The sequence below is a fragment of the Lepidothrix coronata genome, unplaced genomic scaffold, assembly GCF_001604755.1.
Source record: "Lepidothrix coronata isolate B3197 unplaced genomic scaffold, Lepidothrix_coronata-1.0 Scaffold142, whole genome shotgun sequence".
In the NCBI taxonomy this organism is placed as follows: domain Eukaryota; kingdom Metazoa; phylum Chordata; class Aves; order Passeriformes; family Pipridae; genus Lepidothrix; species Lepidothrix coronata.
Genome location: NW_016690322.1, coordinates 1,654,549 through 1,672,450, shown reverse-complemented (window position 1 = coordinate 1,672,450; position 17,902 = coordinate 1,654,549). Strand labels below are relative to the sequence as shown.

At 45.1% G+C, this 17,902-nt stretch overlaps 1 protein-coding gene across 1 annotated transcript; it reads left to right on the top strand.

The window, feature by feature from the left end:
• Positions 1-8,282: 8,282 nt before the first annotated feature.
• On the top strand, positions 8,283-13,839 carry TMEM212 (transmembrane protein 212; the record flags this gene model as incomplete). The annotated part of the gene is given in 3 exon segments (XM_017827718.1): positions 8,283-8,339; positions 13,632-13,768; positions 13,770-13,839. Coding segments are annotated over 3 exon segments (264 nt in total), but the record flags the coding sequence as incomplete, so codon positions are not given.
• Between the last annotated feature and the right edge of the window lie 4,063 nt (positions 13,840-17,902).

Genomic DNA, 17,902 nt, shown 5'->3' with positions numbered 1-17,902 from the left:
GTGACCAAGTATGGTACTGAGTCACGTCACATGAAACAGCACAGAGACTGCTTAGGGCCATTGAGTTCAGTCCTTCCTTTAAAAATCTTTCCTAAGGCTGTTCCCCTGGGAGGAGGAAGCCAGCAGGGCATTTGGCATCACCATTCAAGCAGGAGCCACAAACGTGTCTGATCAGAGGCTACAGAAGAGGATTTCGTGGACTCTTAAGAGCAGACAGGCTGAAATATTACTTTGGTGGAGACACACGGCTGGGAAGGGCATTTCTAACATTCTCACGCAGTCCCTAAAACACTTAATTTAACACCAGCCAGCCTTTAAACACCCTTGGGATGCTGTAATTATGTGAAAGTTGAAGCAGTGCCTTCAGGCTCTGACCTTAGATGCTCTCCCCCCGACTCTGCACAGAGCTGTGACCGGAGCTGTGCTGAGACAGATGCGGAGTGGCAGCAGCAGGACCTGCCTTGTCCCCAGAGTGCTCCCCTCCTGCCCAGACACCCGTGCTGGACAGTTTGCTCCAGGAAAGCTTGTCCCTTCCACAGTTAGGGCGGGAGGAAGCCTTTTGAAAGAAGCAACGCACCCAGCGAGCCTGGGTTCCTGGTTGGGGGGGGGGGAGAGATAAGACGCCTTCTGGGAATTGTAGTCCCAGGAAACACGAATTTGCAGCCTTCCTCGAAAGGTGAGCCAGGAGAGCTGGCAGCCTGCGACTGTTTCCATAGCTCCAGTGCAAGGGAAAATGCGTTGAAATTGAGGGAAATATTTACAGGCAACTCTGCTTGGAAATCAGCAAGCTCCAGTAGGAAAACTTGAACGTGTTTAGGAGAGTTAGGCACCAAGGAAGAAACTCTTTCTGTCTTTATGAGAATTGGAAAAGGGTGGTATTTCTTGGAGTCTGCAGTCCAAGGGGAACTATCCTTGGGGTTCCCCAGGAGGTTTGAAGGCTCCTTGAGGAGAGAGTGTTGGCTGGCCAGAGAGCCAGGCACAGCTAAGCCCTCGTGGCTTAATGGGCATGAAAATACTGTGCCAGAACTGAAGAAATGGAGATGGAGGGTTTGGACGCCAATGTCCACCAGCCTGGCAGAGGAGAAGAGCTCCTCTGCCTGCTGCCTTTGCCTGGGGATGAGGTGTTGGGGCAAGACAGGCTGCAGAGCAGTAAACAGAAACTACAGATACGGCTGAAAGAACCAGTTGGTACAAATGAAGAATTACTGACAGAAAGTGTGCAGCGGTTGTTTGTGGTTTCCATAAGTCACCGCAGTGTTTTAACACTGAAAGAGGCAGAGGAAGTGTTTCTAAGGACGACTGTGAAGAACTGAACTCAGCACAGGCACCAGGCTGGTAAATCAGAGAGTGGATGATACATTTGCCCACAGCTTCAAATACTATTATTGGGAAAGTCATTTATATTCTTATTCTGGAAAAGACTATTATGTCCTTGTTTGTGAGAAGAAATGCTATCCTCTGGCTATGCAAAATTCAGTACAGCAAGTTCTGTGGAAAGTCTGATTGCATTATCTGAAAGTCCTGGAGCCCATTGGGGGAATCACCACCTTCCATCACCCTGCTCAAACCCACCTGCACAGCCACCAGCCCTGCACATCCTCACCCTTGGGGCCAGGCCTGGCTTTGGCTCTGTGTTACATAGGTCCTAGCAGCCCAGGCCCTTGCTGGAAAATCATATTTATGTACAAGCAACTCAGCTGTCAAAGTCTTGGTTTCATTGCTGACGTTGCCTCGCGTGTGGCTGGTGCAGCACGTCCTCTGCAGCCTCTCAGTGCTGGGTTGGAGGGCTTGGAAGAGAAACTGCCAATTCTTATCCTGCTCTGCTGGTTTGGGGAAGTGCACTCACCAACTGAACACTAAATAATTGGAAATAATAACCAGTGAAGACATTTATGAGCTGAGTGGGGCCCTAGGACAATATGGGATGGTTGATGGCAGTTCATTCATTACCATCTGCACATACTGGCAGTAAAGCTGACACCAGCAGTCAGAACCACAGCCTTACAAAGACCTTTTAACATTATTTTCCACTTTTACAAATTTAATTAGCTCTTTTCCCCCTCAAGCAGCAAAATACAAAAGTATTTTTTTCCAGGTAATATAGCAATTTTCTAGTTAAAGAAATGGACAGAACATAAAGCAGAAAAAAGCTAAATTAAAACTGTTATTCCCATTTTCTACATGGACATTTTGGCAGTAGCTTCTTCTCTGAAAAGAACAGTCTTTATGTTCAGTGCCATAAGTCATGGGCTTCCAAAGGAGAATGCTGAATGATGGATTCTCAAAAGATGGAATTTAATCTGATTTCCTACATCTTTCTCTGGATCTACTAGGCTGGCGTAAGTTTAGATGGTAACAGTCATATTTTCTGTTTCTTGAATAAGCTGTGGTGATCTCTGGTTCTCCTTCCCCACAACTGGCAGTTTCACAGGGCTCTTGCTGTTTTGGGAAGGGGGACATTTTGTGTTGTAGGGGAGCACTGAACAGAACTGTAGAGAAAGGATCAGAGTAAGGTAACACCTCATAGCCCAGCAGCACCCCCAGATTGAACCATCCCTTTTCTTTCTCCAGAAATCGGAGCTGACTCTGGTCCAGCTGCTGGTGAAATTATGACTTTGAGATGGTTGTAGCCAACCTCAGGGTGTTCCCAGATAACAAACCATGCTGAGGCACATGTGTGCTGCTGGAGCTTCCTGTTCAAAGTCTGGGTTGGGCCATCAGAATCATGTTGGTGTGTGTTGATCCCTGCAGGAATATAATCTTTGTGCCGCTAATGCAGCCCCAGAGTCTGGTTTCCAGAACAACCTGGTAACGGAGCTATTCTTTTTGTTAATCATACTGTCCAAATAGAACCTTATGGACCTGAGTTTCTGCTGCTAGAAAGAGAAAGTTAATCATACCAGCATACAAATGGCAAGATTGAGTATTGTACCAGCAGCTCAGCCTGTCTTTCCCAGAAAGAAAATGATTCATGTATCCCATGACACATTCCCATCACGTAGTTTTCCTGGGATCCTGAATTTCCCAACACTGTGATGTCTGACCCCGATTTGTGGTGAATAAAGTTACATTAACTGACCAGTTATTCAGTATATCATCTTGGGGGTAGCATTAATACCTTTCCCATTCAGTGGTGTAATATTTTATGTGTAAAATGCACCTGAGGCCATATTTCTGAGCCTTAGTAAATCCTTACTAGGATCTGAGAAAACCAACATTTGAGGAGAAGGTGCCTCCTGCACTGAGCTGCTGGTGGAAAGAGGCTGATGATGAATCACCCTCTGATCCTCAAGCTTGAATTACCTCCTCTCCAAACCAGCTCTTCACTACCATGTCCAGAAGGTGCTGAGCAAGAGTTGTCATCCAACAGAGATGCTCCTCAGGTGAGCTGGTGGCTCTGTGCAGCTCTGCTGCAGGGGGTCTAAGGTGCAAGAAGACAGATAGGGCTGCTAAGGCTGCCCTCCTTACTTCATCCTACAGCTTGGACTGAGGCTTGTCTTTCAGAGCAACACCTCATCTGGGTTTAAGGCCTCCAAGAGATAATGGTTCTATCATCTTTGTTCAGAAACCACTCTCCCTAATGACCTTTTCATAGAATGCTAGAATGTTTTGGGTTGGGAGGGACCTCAAAGATAATCTAGTTCCAACCTTTCACCCAGGATAGTAATCTTTCACAGACAAATATTTCTACTTCAGCTTTGCCTGTGGGAATTTGTTATGACTTTCCCAGCAATATGGCAATGCATTTCTGCCATCAGATATCTTTTTCACATGTAGGGGCCTGGAAACCCTACTCATACCTGCTATCCTGATCCAGCTGCATTTGGGAACGAGTAGTTCCTGTATTGCATGCACAGTTCATTGCATGGAATTCATGGCAAGGGGGAATGTTTAAACTGAAAGCATGGCAATGTCCCATTGGATCCCTGGATGCAAGATAGGAAAAGGGGGAACAGTTTTAAACTGAAAGAGAAGAGATATAGATTAGATGTTAGGAAAAGATTCTTTTCGGTGAGGGTGGTGAGGCCCTGGCACAGGGTGCCCAGAGAAACTGTGGCTGCTCCATCCCTGCAAGTGTCCAAGGCCAGGTTGGATGGGGCTTGGAGCAACCTGGGATAGTGGAAGGTGTCCCTGCCCATGGCAGGAGTGGTTGGAAATAGATGATCTTTAAGATCCCTTCCAACCCAAACCATTCCATGATAATCAGAGCAAGCAGGACCAAGCAGTGGGACACCCACCAGCAGCTCACCCCATGCTGCATCACCTGCATCCCAGGGATGCCCCAGGTTTGCATTCCAGCAGCGCAGGGATGGAGAACACATGGGCACGTTTGCCTTACACGATAAAAGAGTAACCAAAAGGCTCCAGCTCTGTCTTTTTTTGATGCAAAGGCAGCCAGAGAACTGCCCTCTCCCATGAGCCTGGTGCTCAGCCTATGAGATAATACAGACTGGCCTTTTCTTTGCAGCTGTATTGTTTTAGTGCTTGGAAAATAGCAGCAGGCTGAGCAATGAGTCATCTGTCACTAGATGGGGTTAAAGTAATTTCCGTTTTCTGTTGCCATGGGGAAATCAACGTCCTAAGATTTGTCCTTTCTCCCACTCAAACACGTGGGAGTAAAAAGCCTGAAACCCAGCAGCACTAAACATTTTTTTAATTTTTTTTTGTCCCCTTATAAACAAACTTCCCTCCGTGGCCTTGCAGCTGTCAGTCTGTTCCCGGAATCATCCGGTTAACAATGTCATTCCCCTTGGATTGCAAAAAATCCAGAAGCAGAGTTTAAGTAAATATTTGGCATTCATATAGGAGTTGCTTCATGTTATTACTTGTAAGAGTCTCTTTTGCTTGTAAAGTTTTACATGTACATTTGAGAGGGTTATAAACTTGCTATTATACAAATAAAACTGAAGCTTCAAAGGAAAAGTAAATTAAAGTAGCAGCTCCCCCAGCCATATAGTGTCAGGATATAGTGTCTAACAGAAACAGGAAAGAGGAAATTGCAGTAAATACCGTTTAAAAGCCTCGCTAATGTATAGCTTATATGAGTAGCAGCACAGCAACATCTAGTGTTGATCAGGAATATAGCTGGAAGTTATCACATGCTTCGTTAACGGCATTTTGATGGAATCAGGCATTTCCTGGACCACCACACCACAACCACAGCCTCAGCTCCTTCTCCCCTGTGTTCCATAACGTGTCAGTCCTTCATGCTCCGTGTCACTGCTTGTGTTAGCATTGCAGAAGTGCAGTCATCTGGGAATGCTCCCAGCCTGCCTGGATCCTGTGGAGAATTACTGGGGTTCTATTTAAGCATCAGGTCAATAGATCTACAGGTTTAAATGCAATTCAGTGGCCAAAACTTATAGCATCTGAGCTAAAATTAAGGAAGTGATATTTTCCTGAGAGCTGATCCCATTACCAGCTGTATCATAAACCCCAGGACCAGTTAAACACTGCTGTCAAACTGGCTCAAAGTTATTCTTTTCCCTAGAAATCAACGTGCAAGTGTAAGGTTGCCACACTAAGTGGTATGTCAGAGTAGGCCCTCTTTTCAGGCTCCTGTATTTCCACAAAAATGCAGGGATTACTGTATTATGCACAGTAATATAGACCATCTTTGGAAAAATTGATTGGGTGCATATTTAATCTCTCACCATATCCCACGTAGACACTTCTTTTCGTTTAAAAGACTTGAGGCTCACAGTTAAGTTCTTGCTACTTAGCTCCTCTCTAGGTATGGATTAACATTATGGATTAAGATTCATTTAGTTTTGATTACTTAAATTTAACTAAACTAATCAAGTTTAGTTTAACATTACTTTAGTTCTTTTAGTCTAGGTTTAAGTATTTTTAATGGCTTTTTAAAGCTTCCACACTTTAGTTTTTTTTCATATAAGCAAATCCTTATATCAGGGCTCACTGCGGACTATTTAGATAAAATAATTTGTCTCCTTAGATTACAGCTCCTATTACATGGGGTTTGCTTCATCTTCAGTAAAATAATGTCCTTTGGGTTTTCTCAAACAAAACAAAATTAATGACTGGCTGCTTTCCAAGTCCAGCTGTCTTGCAATACCCCGTGAACAGATTTTTTGCCACATTTAAGTTTATTACATGATCTAATTAGCATGACTGTGTAGGTGCGTGGAATGCACTGGGGGAGAGGAAAAATACAAGTGTACAAAATGCTTTTATATAATTTGCTATGGGAACGTGCTTATTACAGAGACCTGGATCTGGATTCTTTTCAGTAGGATTTTGAGAGTGAGCAGAGAGGCAAAGAAAAAGAAAGGGCATTCAAGTCTATCACAGAAAAAAAAGGGCCAAGAGTGGAAAAGTCTGACTACCATCTGATTTTTGTGGCTTAGAAATACAATCACAAATTTAAAAGGTATTAATTCTATACTCACATTTGCTGCTTTTGTCTCCAGACAAAACAATTCAGTAAAATTCAATGCCTGACTGGAAATGAGGACTGTAAGCTTGTCAGCTACGCTGCGAGGCTCATTCAACATCAGAATGAAATACAGCTTCTAATTAATAGCAAGAAAATACAGATTGTTAACCACTCTGGCCACGAGAAAGGCATCAGGGTGTCTATTGGAAACACACAGCCAGACCAGGGATCCGAGCTCTGCCTAATGTTATTAAGACATTCACACCACCCTAACCAAGTTAAATGGAGGCTCAGTAACATGAAGCGACCAGGCTCTCTTTCTTCCTCCTGCATGCGTGAAATGACATTTTAAAGTGACGTGTGATCTTTCAGAGCTGTAAAGGGGTCAGGCACCAGGCGCATCTGGCACACTGATCCTCTCATTCAGGAGCATGAAGTCATCCTCCAAGCTGCATTCCTGAGTGAAGAATGTGTAATTTTCCACGTGTCACTTTACTGACTTGCACACTGAACGGAGATTGATATTAATTCCATTGAAGATCAGGCTTATTTAAGAAAATTGCAAGCCTTGCTAATTGTGTTTTAATTAAACTAGAAATAAAATAGTGTTTGGTAAAGAGAGCTGATGTTTTTTGAATAAACACTCTCCACGCAGCCCGCTGTGCTATGCCATAAATCAGCTCAGTGCTGGATCCCACCCGACAGGGTGAATTGAGAGTCTTCAGAGGTGTGAGTTTAATGGTAAAATTACTGCTTGTTAAATTTGCCACTCTGCTTTCCCTGCCATGTAGAGGTGATGTTGTCATCACAGCATTCCAAGGAGCCACCACCCTTCAAGCTGACTTACCCTGAAGAACAACTGGCTCCTTAGAGTCTTCTTTAGGAGAATCAGGATGTGCCCTGGGGTGGTACCCAGTGCCAGTCTGGCTGGTGGCAGCATCCAGCCGGGAGAGGATGGGTCTGAAATCAGTTTGATGATTATCAGCAGTGTAATCTGGGATTGCAGATGATAAAGTACACAATTGCTTTGGCTCTTGCAATCAAAATATTTGCTGTGGTGAATAGGAGAAACAGGGCTCCAGTGATGAGGGGTGCTCAGCCCTAATCTCTGTGAAATCAAAGGCCTGTCCCTCATCGTGTCCAGGAACAGATCCTCGGAGCGACTTCCCACCTCCCAATGACTCACAAAGCTCTCAGAGCCCTTATCTTTCATGTTTGGGGCAAGCAAACTCATCAACAGCATGAAGTGTATGATTCACTTGATTTCAAACTACCTGCTAGAGCCTATTCCCTCTAAATCCCCCATTACACCAACAGTAACTGCCCCTGGGGAGAAGGTTCTGCACAGGATGACGTGTCCGTGTCCTGCAGAGGCTGGATTCACACTGGCTGGGATGAGCAGGTCAGGGTTGGAAACAACCACCCCAGCTGCTGTCAGCTAGCCCTGGCTCTCTCTGCGCCGGGAAGAGGCCTGTCCTCTTGGGAAGGAGTAATTCAGAAATCACAGGATGGGCTTTCTGTAGCTGAAAGGGAAGGGCAGTGAGTTTGGAAAAAAAATCATATTCCTAGGGGTGAAGAAGTCTTATTTGCCACAGTGTAATACCTTCTGTTTCTGTAGGAACATCTGAAGATAAACAGAATAGTGGTTGTGGTGCCAGGTAAACAGCTCTCCATGCCATGGCTACAGTCTCTAAGGAGCTGCTGTTTATTATGAGCCATTTCTGCCTTGGCTTTAGTGACAAACTCTCCTTGCAAATCCAGCAGGGAGAGGCTCACAATGAAGGGAAGAGCTTGTATGGAGTTGCCAGAGGGATACTTATTACCTTTGGGATTATAAGATTTTTTGTTTTCCTGGAATTTTTGCCTCCCTCCCCTGTTTTTTTCTTATAAGCCCTGGTCCTTTGGATGGAGTTTTTGTCTCGCTGGTCCCATTTGGAATGGAGTTTTGTTAAGCAAAACAAAAGTGTTATCAAAGGAAAGATGTTAGTGATCCTACAGAGACATGAAAAAGTCAACTATATCTGAATTATTTATTTCCTAGTTCATGTGAACTATCTTTAAACAGATAAATGCTCAGAATAACATGAAAGTAAAGTGAGAGGCTCCCTGGAGGTTCTTAATAATATTTAAATTTGCAGTAAATATCAGTGCATTGATTATTATCATAGCCTTCTGATTTTTAATTTCCCTTCACAGAGAAGTCTCAAACTTTCTCTTTCTGAACCTAATTTAGATTGTTAAGAGTGTAAATTAAGTGTATAAATGTAAATTAGGGTCCCCAGGGTTGTGTTGGTGTAATTGTGATAATTTTTTAGCACTTTTCTTTGGTTTTTTCCTAATTTTTTAGCATTTGCAAAGGGGTGTTTTAAGTCATGCAATGAGGCAGGTATAACAAGCTTTACACAGTAAAAGCTCAGGTAGGCACATGGTGTGAAATCCTCATCCTCCTCACTGAGAGCACAATACATGCCTGGTGCCTCCTCATAGAAACTGACTGCCCAACATAAAAGCTGGTGAGGTTTTTTTGGGATGAGGTCCCATAGCTGCAAGGTTTTGGAGGTTCTGGTGGCCCTGTGGCAGCAGGTGAAACACTGAGGAAGCAGAGTCAAAGCAGGAGTTGGAGGAAGGGTGCATTTTTCCCCCTTCACCCTAATGGTTGGACAAAGGTATCTCCAGGGGAATCCTACCCTTTTTTTTCCAGTGGAAGTGGTATTTTTCTTGTGATTGAGATGCAATAACTTAGCCATGGGGTTTTATATTCATGTATTCCCACCACATAGCTGGCAAACCCTGACACAGTTGTTTTTTTCCTTTTAATCCAAAAGGAGAAAGAAACAGTTTTTCACAGCACTGTAATTTCTGTTGTCCTTATAGCAAGGAGTTGACTGCAGCACTTTATGGCTTCCCTACCCTTCCATCAACCTTGGGATGTTTACTTTTCTTCAAACGTAGCTGTTTGCAGCACGCTAAAGAGAACTGAAGATCTTTTAACACTGCTATTTGTTTACTGAAGACATCAAAGCCTTTTTCCATGAGCCCTCTTTGAGTCAGTACAGTCTGCAAACAGCCGTGCAACACCAAGGTATGTTTTGTGCCTCACAAAATAAAACCACAGTGCACTGAAGATACAGGTATTTTTCTTATCTGGGGGTTCTAAATTTAGCTCTGCTTCCTCCTTCACTTCTCAGCTTCTCAAACTGTTTGTTCCTAACCCAGAGCCCTGCAGTTCCAGCAGACCTTCCTGCTGCCTTCCAAGTTGGGTGGAGGAACACAACTGCCAACGTGGACAGTGGCTGGGAGAGCAGCTAATCTAAAACAAATATTTTGTAACATCACCTATGAGCAGATGCATTTCCCTGTTTCACTTTGATGGCCGTGATGCTAACGGGAAGCAGCAATCAATTTTTTGTGTTAGGTCCTGTCAGCTTTCAGTTCAGACCCAGACTGTGGGTGCTGGGAAACAGTGGAGGAAATGACAGATGTTGGCAGCAAATTAAATAAACATATCTGCCGAAAATAATGTCCTAAGAAATACCAGGGTGTCCTTTTTATGGATTTCCTAGATACGTTGAGGCTATTTTAAGGCAAATTGAACTCCCACTCCTTGCAGTGTAAACAGGATTATTCCTTCTCTGGAACATATGGCAGCCTAAACGTCACTATTTGTGCATCACTGGTATTTCCAGTCATACTTCAAGTATTGTCCTGCCCCAAACCTGCATTTCCCCACTCAGAGCCCAGTGTCAGTCTTCAGGGAGTGTTAAGCATTGACAGCACATCACAGGAGGTGTCTCCATGGGGGACAACCTAAAGCCTGTCCAAGGAGAAGGACCTCCCAGAGCAGTGCCAACAGATCAGCTCCCTCAGGTTGGCTGTGGCATGGACAACAGGGAAGAGGGGCAATGAAGGAGGAGGATGGGACAAGGACTGGCCGATGTGGGGTTTTATTGCACAATGAAGCAACTCACCCCACAATGCGTTAGCTGAAGATTACAGAGCAGGCAAACATCCAAGGCTTTCCAGGAATCGGGAACGGTGATGTGCAAGGTCAGTGCAGGTAAGGCAGATCTGCGTGGGCAAAGTACAGGCCATGAGAAATGCTGACTGCAGTGTTGGGAAAGGCTGGTGTGCTGAGGGCATTTTCAGCAACATTCAACTTACTTTCATTCACGACATTCATACAACTTGCTGTCGTTCACCCTGTCACAGCAGGGGAAGACAAGCTGCACGACCTGATGCTCATGGCAGCTCTGGGGACCTGGTGCAAGGAGGAGACCCACGAGGGAGGGGCTGGGTGGCAAAGGATGTGCTGTTCAGCAGCATTTAACTCTGAAAACACCAAAAGGAGGTGCAAGAGGCAAGCAGTATAAACCTTTCTCCTTCCACCAGCTTTAAACCAGGTGAGCAGTGCTGGTACAACAGAGTGCAGCCAAAGAGGCTGCAGGTTTATGTGGGACAACAGTTTTGGCCACTTCCCTTGGCTTTGGGTGCTGTGGAGCTCAGGTGTAGCATATGGCTTAACCAGGCAGGGCTCAGCCTCCAAGAGATGGGGGGAACAGGAGTAAATGTTCCCCAATCCCAGGGTCCCCAGGGAGCTGGGAACAGGGACAAGGCCCCCTCAGGGACATAACCAGGCTGCTCCTCCAGTCTCAGCACTCAGGTGTCTCCTGCAGAGCACTTCCAGAGTCTCGCCTTAAGAAATAAAAACAAAATGGCAGATCCTTAAAATAAAAACACAAAGAGTTTTAAGCATATCCAACTTTGGGATAGAGCATAAAATTTCTTGCCAGAAAATTTAAAACAAACTGGAAACTGATCATCTACTCATTTAAACGATGTGCCTGGAGCTAAACCAGCAAGGCTGAATAATCTCTGCACTGCTTTCATCCTCCTTCAACTTTTCCTTTGTTCCATCAGCCACATGTGTGTTAAGTGTAAATTGAAGGGCTCTTCCCTGGAAAAGCAGATTGTGAAAAGGGCTTGGCCGTCATCTTGTAATTTGGCTTCAGTGTTACAATTACTCTTACTAGCACTCTTGTTTTCTTGTATTATTTATCCTGGCCAGAACCCTCTAGGATCCCCTGAAGGCTTTTTTTTTTTTTTCTGGTGGATTTAGCCAACATCCACTCATGAATCCAGATGTTTCTGCTTTTATCCACGGGAATTTAATGGTATGGATATGCCAAGATCATAACTTGAGGCTCAGCCTCAGGACAAGTATTTTTCAAATTCCCTAAATAAAAAATGGAAATTGCCACAAAAAAATGGGTCTTACTGCATTTTAGCATGCCAGAATGGAAATCAAACCACAGGACACTGTTGCTTAAGGTTGTGGAGCTGTGTTGATACAGTGTGCTACGTTGCACCAGAAATTACAGCCCAGATTGTGTTATTTTCTGTTCTCAGACACAGATTTTGCCTTTAGCACAAGTTCAGCTCTTCTTTCCATTCACCACCCTGAAGCCAGGAGCACAGATACATGTGGGTCCAAGATGCTTACACTGGGAAAAAAGATTCCAGCCTGCAAGGCAGAATTAGTGCTGGCGTATTCAAATGAATGAACTTGTGCTTGTGTGTGTCACAGATAACACCCCCCAGGCAAAACTGGTTCCTAAATAAGGGCAGGGATGCTGCCCTGATTTGGACCTGACTGAATAACACAAGGTCTGCTGTGCCTTTGGCAGCACTTGGGAAGGATAACCAACCCCAAACTCATTCCTTGTCCAGAGTGATAAAAGCAGCATGAAGCAGACATTAAAATAACCTTAAACTTCTGCACTGCCTGGATTTTCTTCAGGCACTCCCATTTGTGGCATCCTGAATTTCTTCCCTGCTCCCCATTTGTCAGCATGAGAATCCCAGTGAAAGCTGGTGTGCTGTGGTGGTCAGTGCCAGCGTGGTGGTGTGCATGGTGTCCTGTTGGGGATGGCCAGGTCTCTACAAGTGCCCTGAAGTACTTCAGTGTCAGGACATTCAGGAGCATGGAATAGCAAATGAAGGAGATGCACAGAACACTTTTCAGTGGCCTTTTGGCAGCCAACACTAAACATCATCTGTGAGCATGCTGTGCACAGTAAAGATGTGATATCGTGCCTGACTCCACAAAAGGTGAATTTTAGCCTTTCCTCCAGGACACTCCCAGCTGGCCTTGAGTGCATTCCAGTAGGACCATGGTCCTGACTTTACTCTGCACAGTCCAATCCCTTTTGAAGCCCCTCTCTGTGTACTGGACAGGGGAGGAACATGGAACAATTATTCCAGCCTGGTAGAGAAGAGCCCATTCTGCTCCCCGGGAGGCTCCAGCACAGCAACCAGTTATTGCCTGCTCTAATAGCATTAGTTCTTTACCTGCAGAGATTTTGGATCAAAGGAAATTTAAATTACTCCTAAAAGCTCTTCTAAGGCTTCCCCCAGCATGGAAAAGCCTCTCAGCTGGCACAAAAGATGGAGCTGGCTCCATAGCAAAGCCCTCTGGGGCAGGGATGTGCCGAGACAAGGAGGAGGCACAAGAGCCAGGGCAGCTGAGCATCCAGCAAAGCTTTTCACCCACCTACCTCAGAGCTGAGCTCAACCAGGCCAAAATCCTGCTGAGGGCAAGAGTAGGTGGTGCCACCAGGCAGGATGGCAAGTCTAGGAGTCTGTATGGTGTCACATGCAGGTGGGAGCAAGGGAGCAGCGGAGTTAACCTGGACAATGCAATCAAAGAGAAAAGCACTTCTCTTGTTGATATTGTGGGTCAAATGTGCTGTGCAGGGCTCACCAAGGGTGCACATTAGATGTCCCACCAGCACAGTCATTCTGCCACTTCCTATCACATTCTCTGTGAGGAATTTTTTAAGCATTCAACTACGCAGTTTAAATTTTAAAGGCCACCCATTGTACTTAAATACTATATGACAAACTGTATAAGTATACCTGTTCCAATTTATTCTTCTAGTATTCTTATTAAAATATGGTTTCAATGGGTTTTGTCTTTCTTGTAAAAGAAATAAAAATCTGCATTTCTCTTTAATAAGTTCATGACATTCAAGCTACTAATTTCCCTTACCATCACATCCTTTTTTGGACACAGAATAAAGGAGATTAAATATATAAAAAAAGAGGGGTTTATCCAAGTTGGAAATGAAGAAATACAAAAATATTAAGCCCTTTAGTTTTAAAGGCTTTTTTTTTTTAAATAAATAATCACTCAGCAGGTCATAAAAGTGATAAAATGCTTTTGTCTCCATTTCAGGGGGAGGCCAGTTTTGCCTTCAACATCCTGAGCATCACAGGCACCTCAGTGCAATTTTCTGCTGCCGTTGCATCTTTGTTCCTTGGCCCATCCTGCTACTGCTCGCTGGCTGGGATCACTGGGACCAGCTGCCTGGGTTGCAGTTCTGTTCCCCTTCCCCTGTGCTGACTTCCCAAACCTCTGCAAAGACTCATTGTGGTATGAGTGATACCCCCTCACCTTGAAAATACTGGACCCGTGCTTGAGTCTGGTTGTATTCTGTGCAGATTTGGGTTTTGTGATGACTTTTGCGAATCTGCTGCAATTTGGACATTTAAACATGAGCATCAGTCACAGTTGTGAAGGTGGATTGCCAGGAGGGTGACTGGGCAAGGACAGGCAGGTCCTGAATGCACTCCCACGGGGATCAGTAGTGCTGCTGAAGCCATGTGGTTCGTTACATTAGATGACTTTATGAACCAGTAATTTGGCCAGTGCTGTTTTACCTAAAGGGACATACCTTTTCATGTGTAGCCTGGGCCTCTGAATTTAAAGGCTGGGCAAAATTTTATGGAAATTATACAGTTTGCTTTTGTCATTACAGAAAGCAGAACCTGAAGATTTGCCTTTCTGCTCTTCCTTGTGGCTTGAATGCTGCTCTGCCACTAACACACAGAGCTGTCAAAACCTGCACAGACCTAGATACGAGACAGACATGGAACTGATCCCAACACAGACCTCAACAGCAAGAGAAGTGTGAAAAATAACCACCATTCAGCATGTGTTATCTCTGCTCCAGGTAGAGCCCTAGGCAGGAGCACCTCGACAGTGCAGCAGGATGAGAGGTGAGGGCAGGAGGAAAAACAGGCCTTTGGGTGACCCAGAGCAGAGCCAGAGCCCACCACCATGCTCCCAAGCAGCTCCTGCATGAGGCATAGCATCAGTTTCCAGCTCCAACATTCCTCCAGCCCCCACACCTAGTTCAGACATTCACAAATTTTGCTGTGCTGAGGGAAATCTCACCTTCTGTGCATGCTGTCCCTTGGAGTTTTTCTTTCCTTTAACCTTTATTTGGAGCCAGTCTTGAATCGCAGAAAAAAACCCGGTGTTTCCATGACAACAGCCCAGTAGTGGGCTCCTCTGGGACACCTGAAGAATCAAAACACTCCCAGTGCTTCCTCCTGCTCCAGCATTGCACCCCACGGTACCACAGCCACATCCTATGCCCTCTCCCTCCTCTCGTGCCACAAAGGGCTGCCAACTGCCTTGGGCAGAGCTCTGCCTGCAGTGGCAGCACTGGTATTTACTGACTGATAAGTTACGCTGCACAAGGGGTAGACAGGCAGGTACTGGACCATGGAACCATCTTATCGAGGGAGAAAAACCAGAAGGGTCTTCAGTCTAAAGGACTGAGCAGCTCTTGCATTTCACAATTCCCTAATCTTATTAATAAGATTCATAATTTTCATGCTCTCCTTGGTATTTTACAGGAGATATCAAGTGATACTTTGTTACTCACAGTCCGGGTGCTCCCAACACACAACATTTCTCCTGCCCACGTTCAGCAAAGCTCTGCAAACGCTGAACCCGATGGCCCTGTTCCAGCAGAGCATCCCTGGGACCTCACCAAGACCCAAATCATCCCCAGCTGCACCTCTCCCTAAGCAGGGCAGGGTACCAGTCCTCTGCAGAATCAGGCCCTGCTTGTCCAAGTGTTTTCTTCCCCGGGTGGCACAGCCAATACCTCGCCCAGAAACCGACTCCAGCCAAGTGCCCCATTGATCCACCACTCCTGAGGCAGTCCCAAACCCCCACCCCCTCCCTGCAGCACTCTGTCTGCCCTCAAACCAAGATTTATGAGGGTTATCCATGGATGTGGCTGCAAGAAGAGTCCAAAAGCTTTTTTTGCAACGCCACAAGCAGCGCAAAACCAGCAAAATGCTCTTGGCATACCTGATCCTCACTGAAGGGATGCGAGCAGGACCCTCAAGCCCAGACAGCAAGCTCTGAAGCAGGACCCAAGGAGGCAGCGTGGATGTGTGCCAGCCTGACAATGGGGTTTTGTTTAACAAGCACAGATTTAAGTGTGGAAATCAAATATGAAACAGTCGTGGCCAGCATTGTCTGCATTCTTGGAGTGGCACTGAACTAGCAGAAAGAAAAGAACCAAGACACTGGCCCAGACATGCTCCAGCTGTCTTCGACTACCTCTTCCCTCCTCCACTGAATGTAACTATTCAGCTTGTTTTCATTTCATTATTAGATGTTATTTTTGCAACCTGGGAAAAGAATAGAAAAATGGGGGGGGAACATCCTTCAAATGCTTTTGGGTTTATTTTTAAGAACTAGACCATTTCTTTCCTATCAGCGATAAGTACAGACTTTTAAAAGTGCACAGGGCCCACGGTATTATTAGTTAAGAATTTGTTTCTCAAATAAGGTCCTTTATCTCAGAGGCAGCAGCACTTGCATTGCTGTGGTTATTCATGTAAGTCTCACTCATTTAGTACTGAGCAACATGCAATTAAATAGCCATAGAAACACCCACAGGCTGAGCAACAGCTGCCTACAGGTAACCTTCAGCTTCGTGCACTCACTTGCCAAATGTTTCAGCTCTAGCCCTGAAAATGTGCATGTGGGAGCAGGGCAGGCTCTTTCCTCCATCACCGTGGGCACAGCACGAATCAAGATTTTAATGAGTTGGTTTAAAGGCTGATGCTGCAGATCCCTGTGACAGGAGTGCTGCTCAACCCACCACAGGACCGGTGCTTCCCTGCTTTCCCGTCCCTCCTCTGCCTTCCTCCCAAAAAGACAGCTTATCTATTTTTAATATTAAAGAGAATTCACATCCAAGATCTGATAATAATTTATTTTCCTGCTCTTTGCATCAGTTTTGCTTGTGGGGGACACACCAACACACACTACCCATGCCCCAGCTGGGGACAGTCCACCCTATGAAACAGTCAATCACCAAGCAAAGGGCCAGGGTTATAAAGTTTCCCAGTGGCCCTAATGGGAATTCTCAGTTTGTGCTGGACTTCTCTGGAAAAATGTTTCCTCTCTTTGGATGCTGACATAATCCAGCACAGCACTGGTGCATCAAGGGAGAAGTGGAATTCAGGGTGTTTCTTACCATTTATCTTCCTCTTTTGGGACGTATACCAACCCAGGAGCTCTTTTCACCTCAGCTTTTGCACACTCCCACAGTATTCCTGGCAGGAGAAGGTCAGGCATGTTTTAGTGTGAGAGTCGTCTCTACAAAAATTGTTTTGTAACATCCAAAGCAGGTCTGTAATTCCAAACCTGGATATTATAAGCTCCAGCAAAGATTTTTGAAGTGCACCTCCAATAATTGCTGTACATGCACCTTGCTGCTTCCTGACAAATGGCATTGCTCTAAGGATTTACAAGTTTAAACCTTATTTTTACCTTACTCCAGACAGTTCAGCAAGGGGACAGTTTTTCATTTTTTGTTTAATGAAAATTATTTCTCATGCTAGAATCTAATTTCTGCTCATTAAGGGTAAAAATGATGATTTCAAGCAAGGAGTTTCTCCTAATCTATGAACTGTAAACATCTGCTCAACGCCAAGCCTAGGAGCAACTCCATTTACCTTAATATATGTGCTTATCTCTAAGCAGGTGCTTAAGTGGTTTGTTGGCAAAAGCTGGAGTGCTTGTGTCTTTCCAGGTGACCCTATTTAATAATTACCAGTGTTAAACGTCTCAATAACTATAAACACAAGGAAAAACCACCCAACATTGAGTCAGCTTTACACAGATCTTTTCCAAATATGATTTCTGCATTAATCAGGAGGGTCAAACTGTTCCATGCTCGAGGGCTGACCCCAAAGCCACGGGAATCAGTGGAAGGGTGTTGACCAGTTACACCGGTTTGGGGATGGGATCCCCTGTGAGCAGAAACACCTTTTTGTCTTGGCACTGTGACTAATAGGGACAACAAAGGCTCTGCACTGACATTAAGAAAATTTGTTTTATGTCCTGACATCCTGTTAACCTCCAGCTCAGTTAGAGGAAGCTGTTAATTTAATGGGTGCGTCAGAAAGATACAGCATTGCTGAGCAACGAAGGAAACCTCCCAGACTAATGTCAGTATTAACACCTGCACAGGGCAGCACTGACTGCAGGGATCTCTGAACAGAGCATAAATCTGAAGAATCTGCCCTTGACAAGGAGAAAACTTTCAAATCAAAGTGGTCATGGCTGACACAGACTGTAGAGACAGGCTTTGGTATCTGCCTCCTGCATGTCTTCCACAGCAAAGCCTCTCT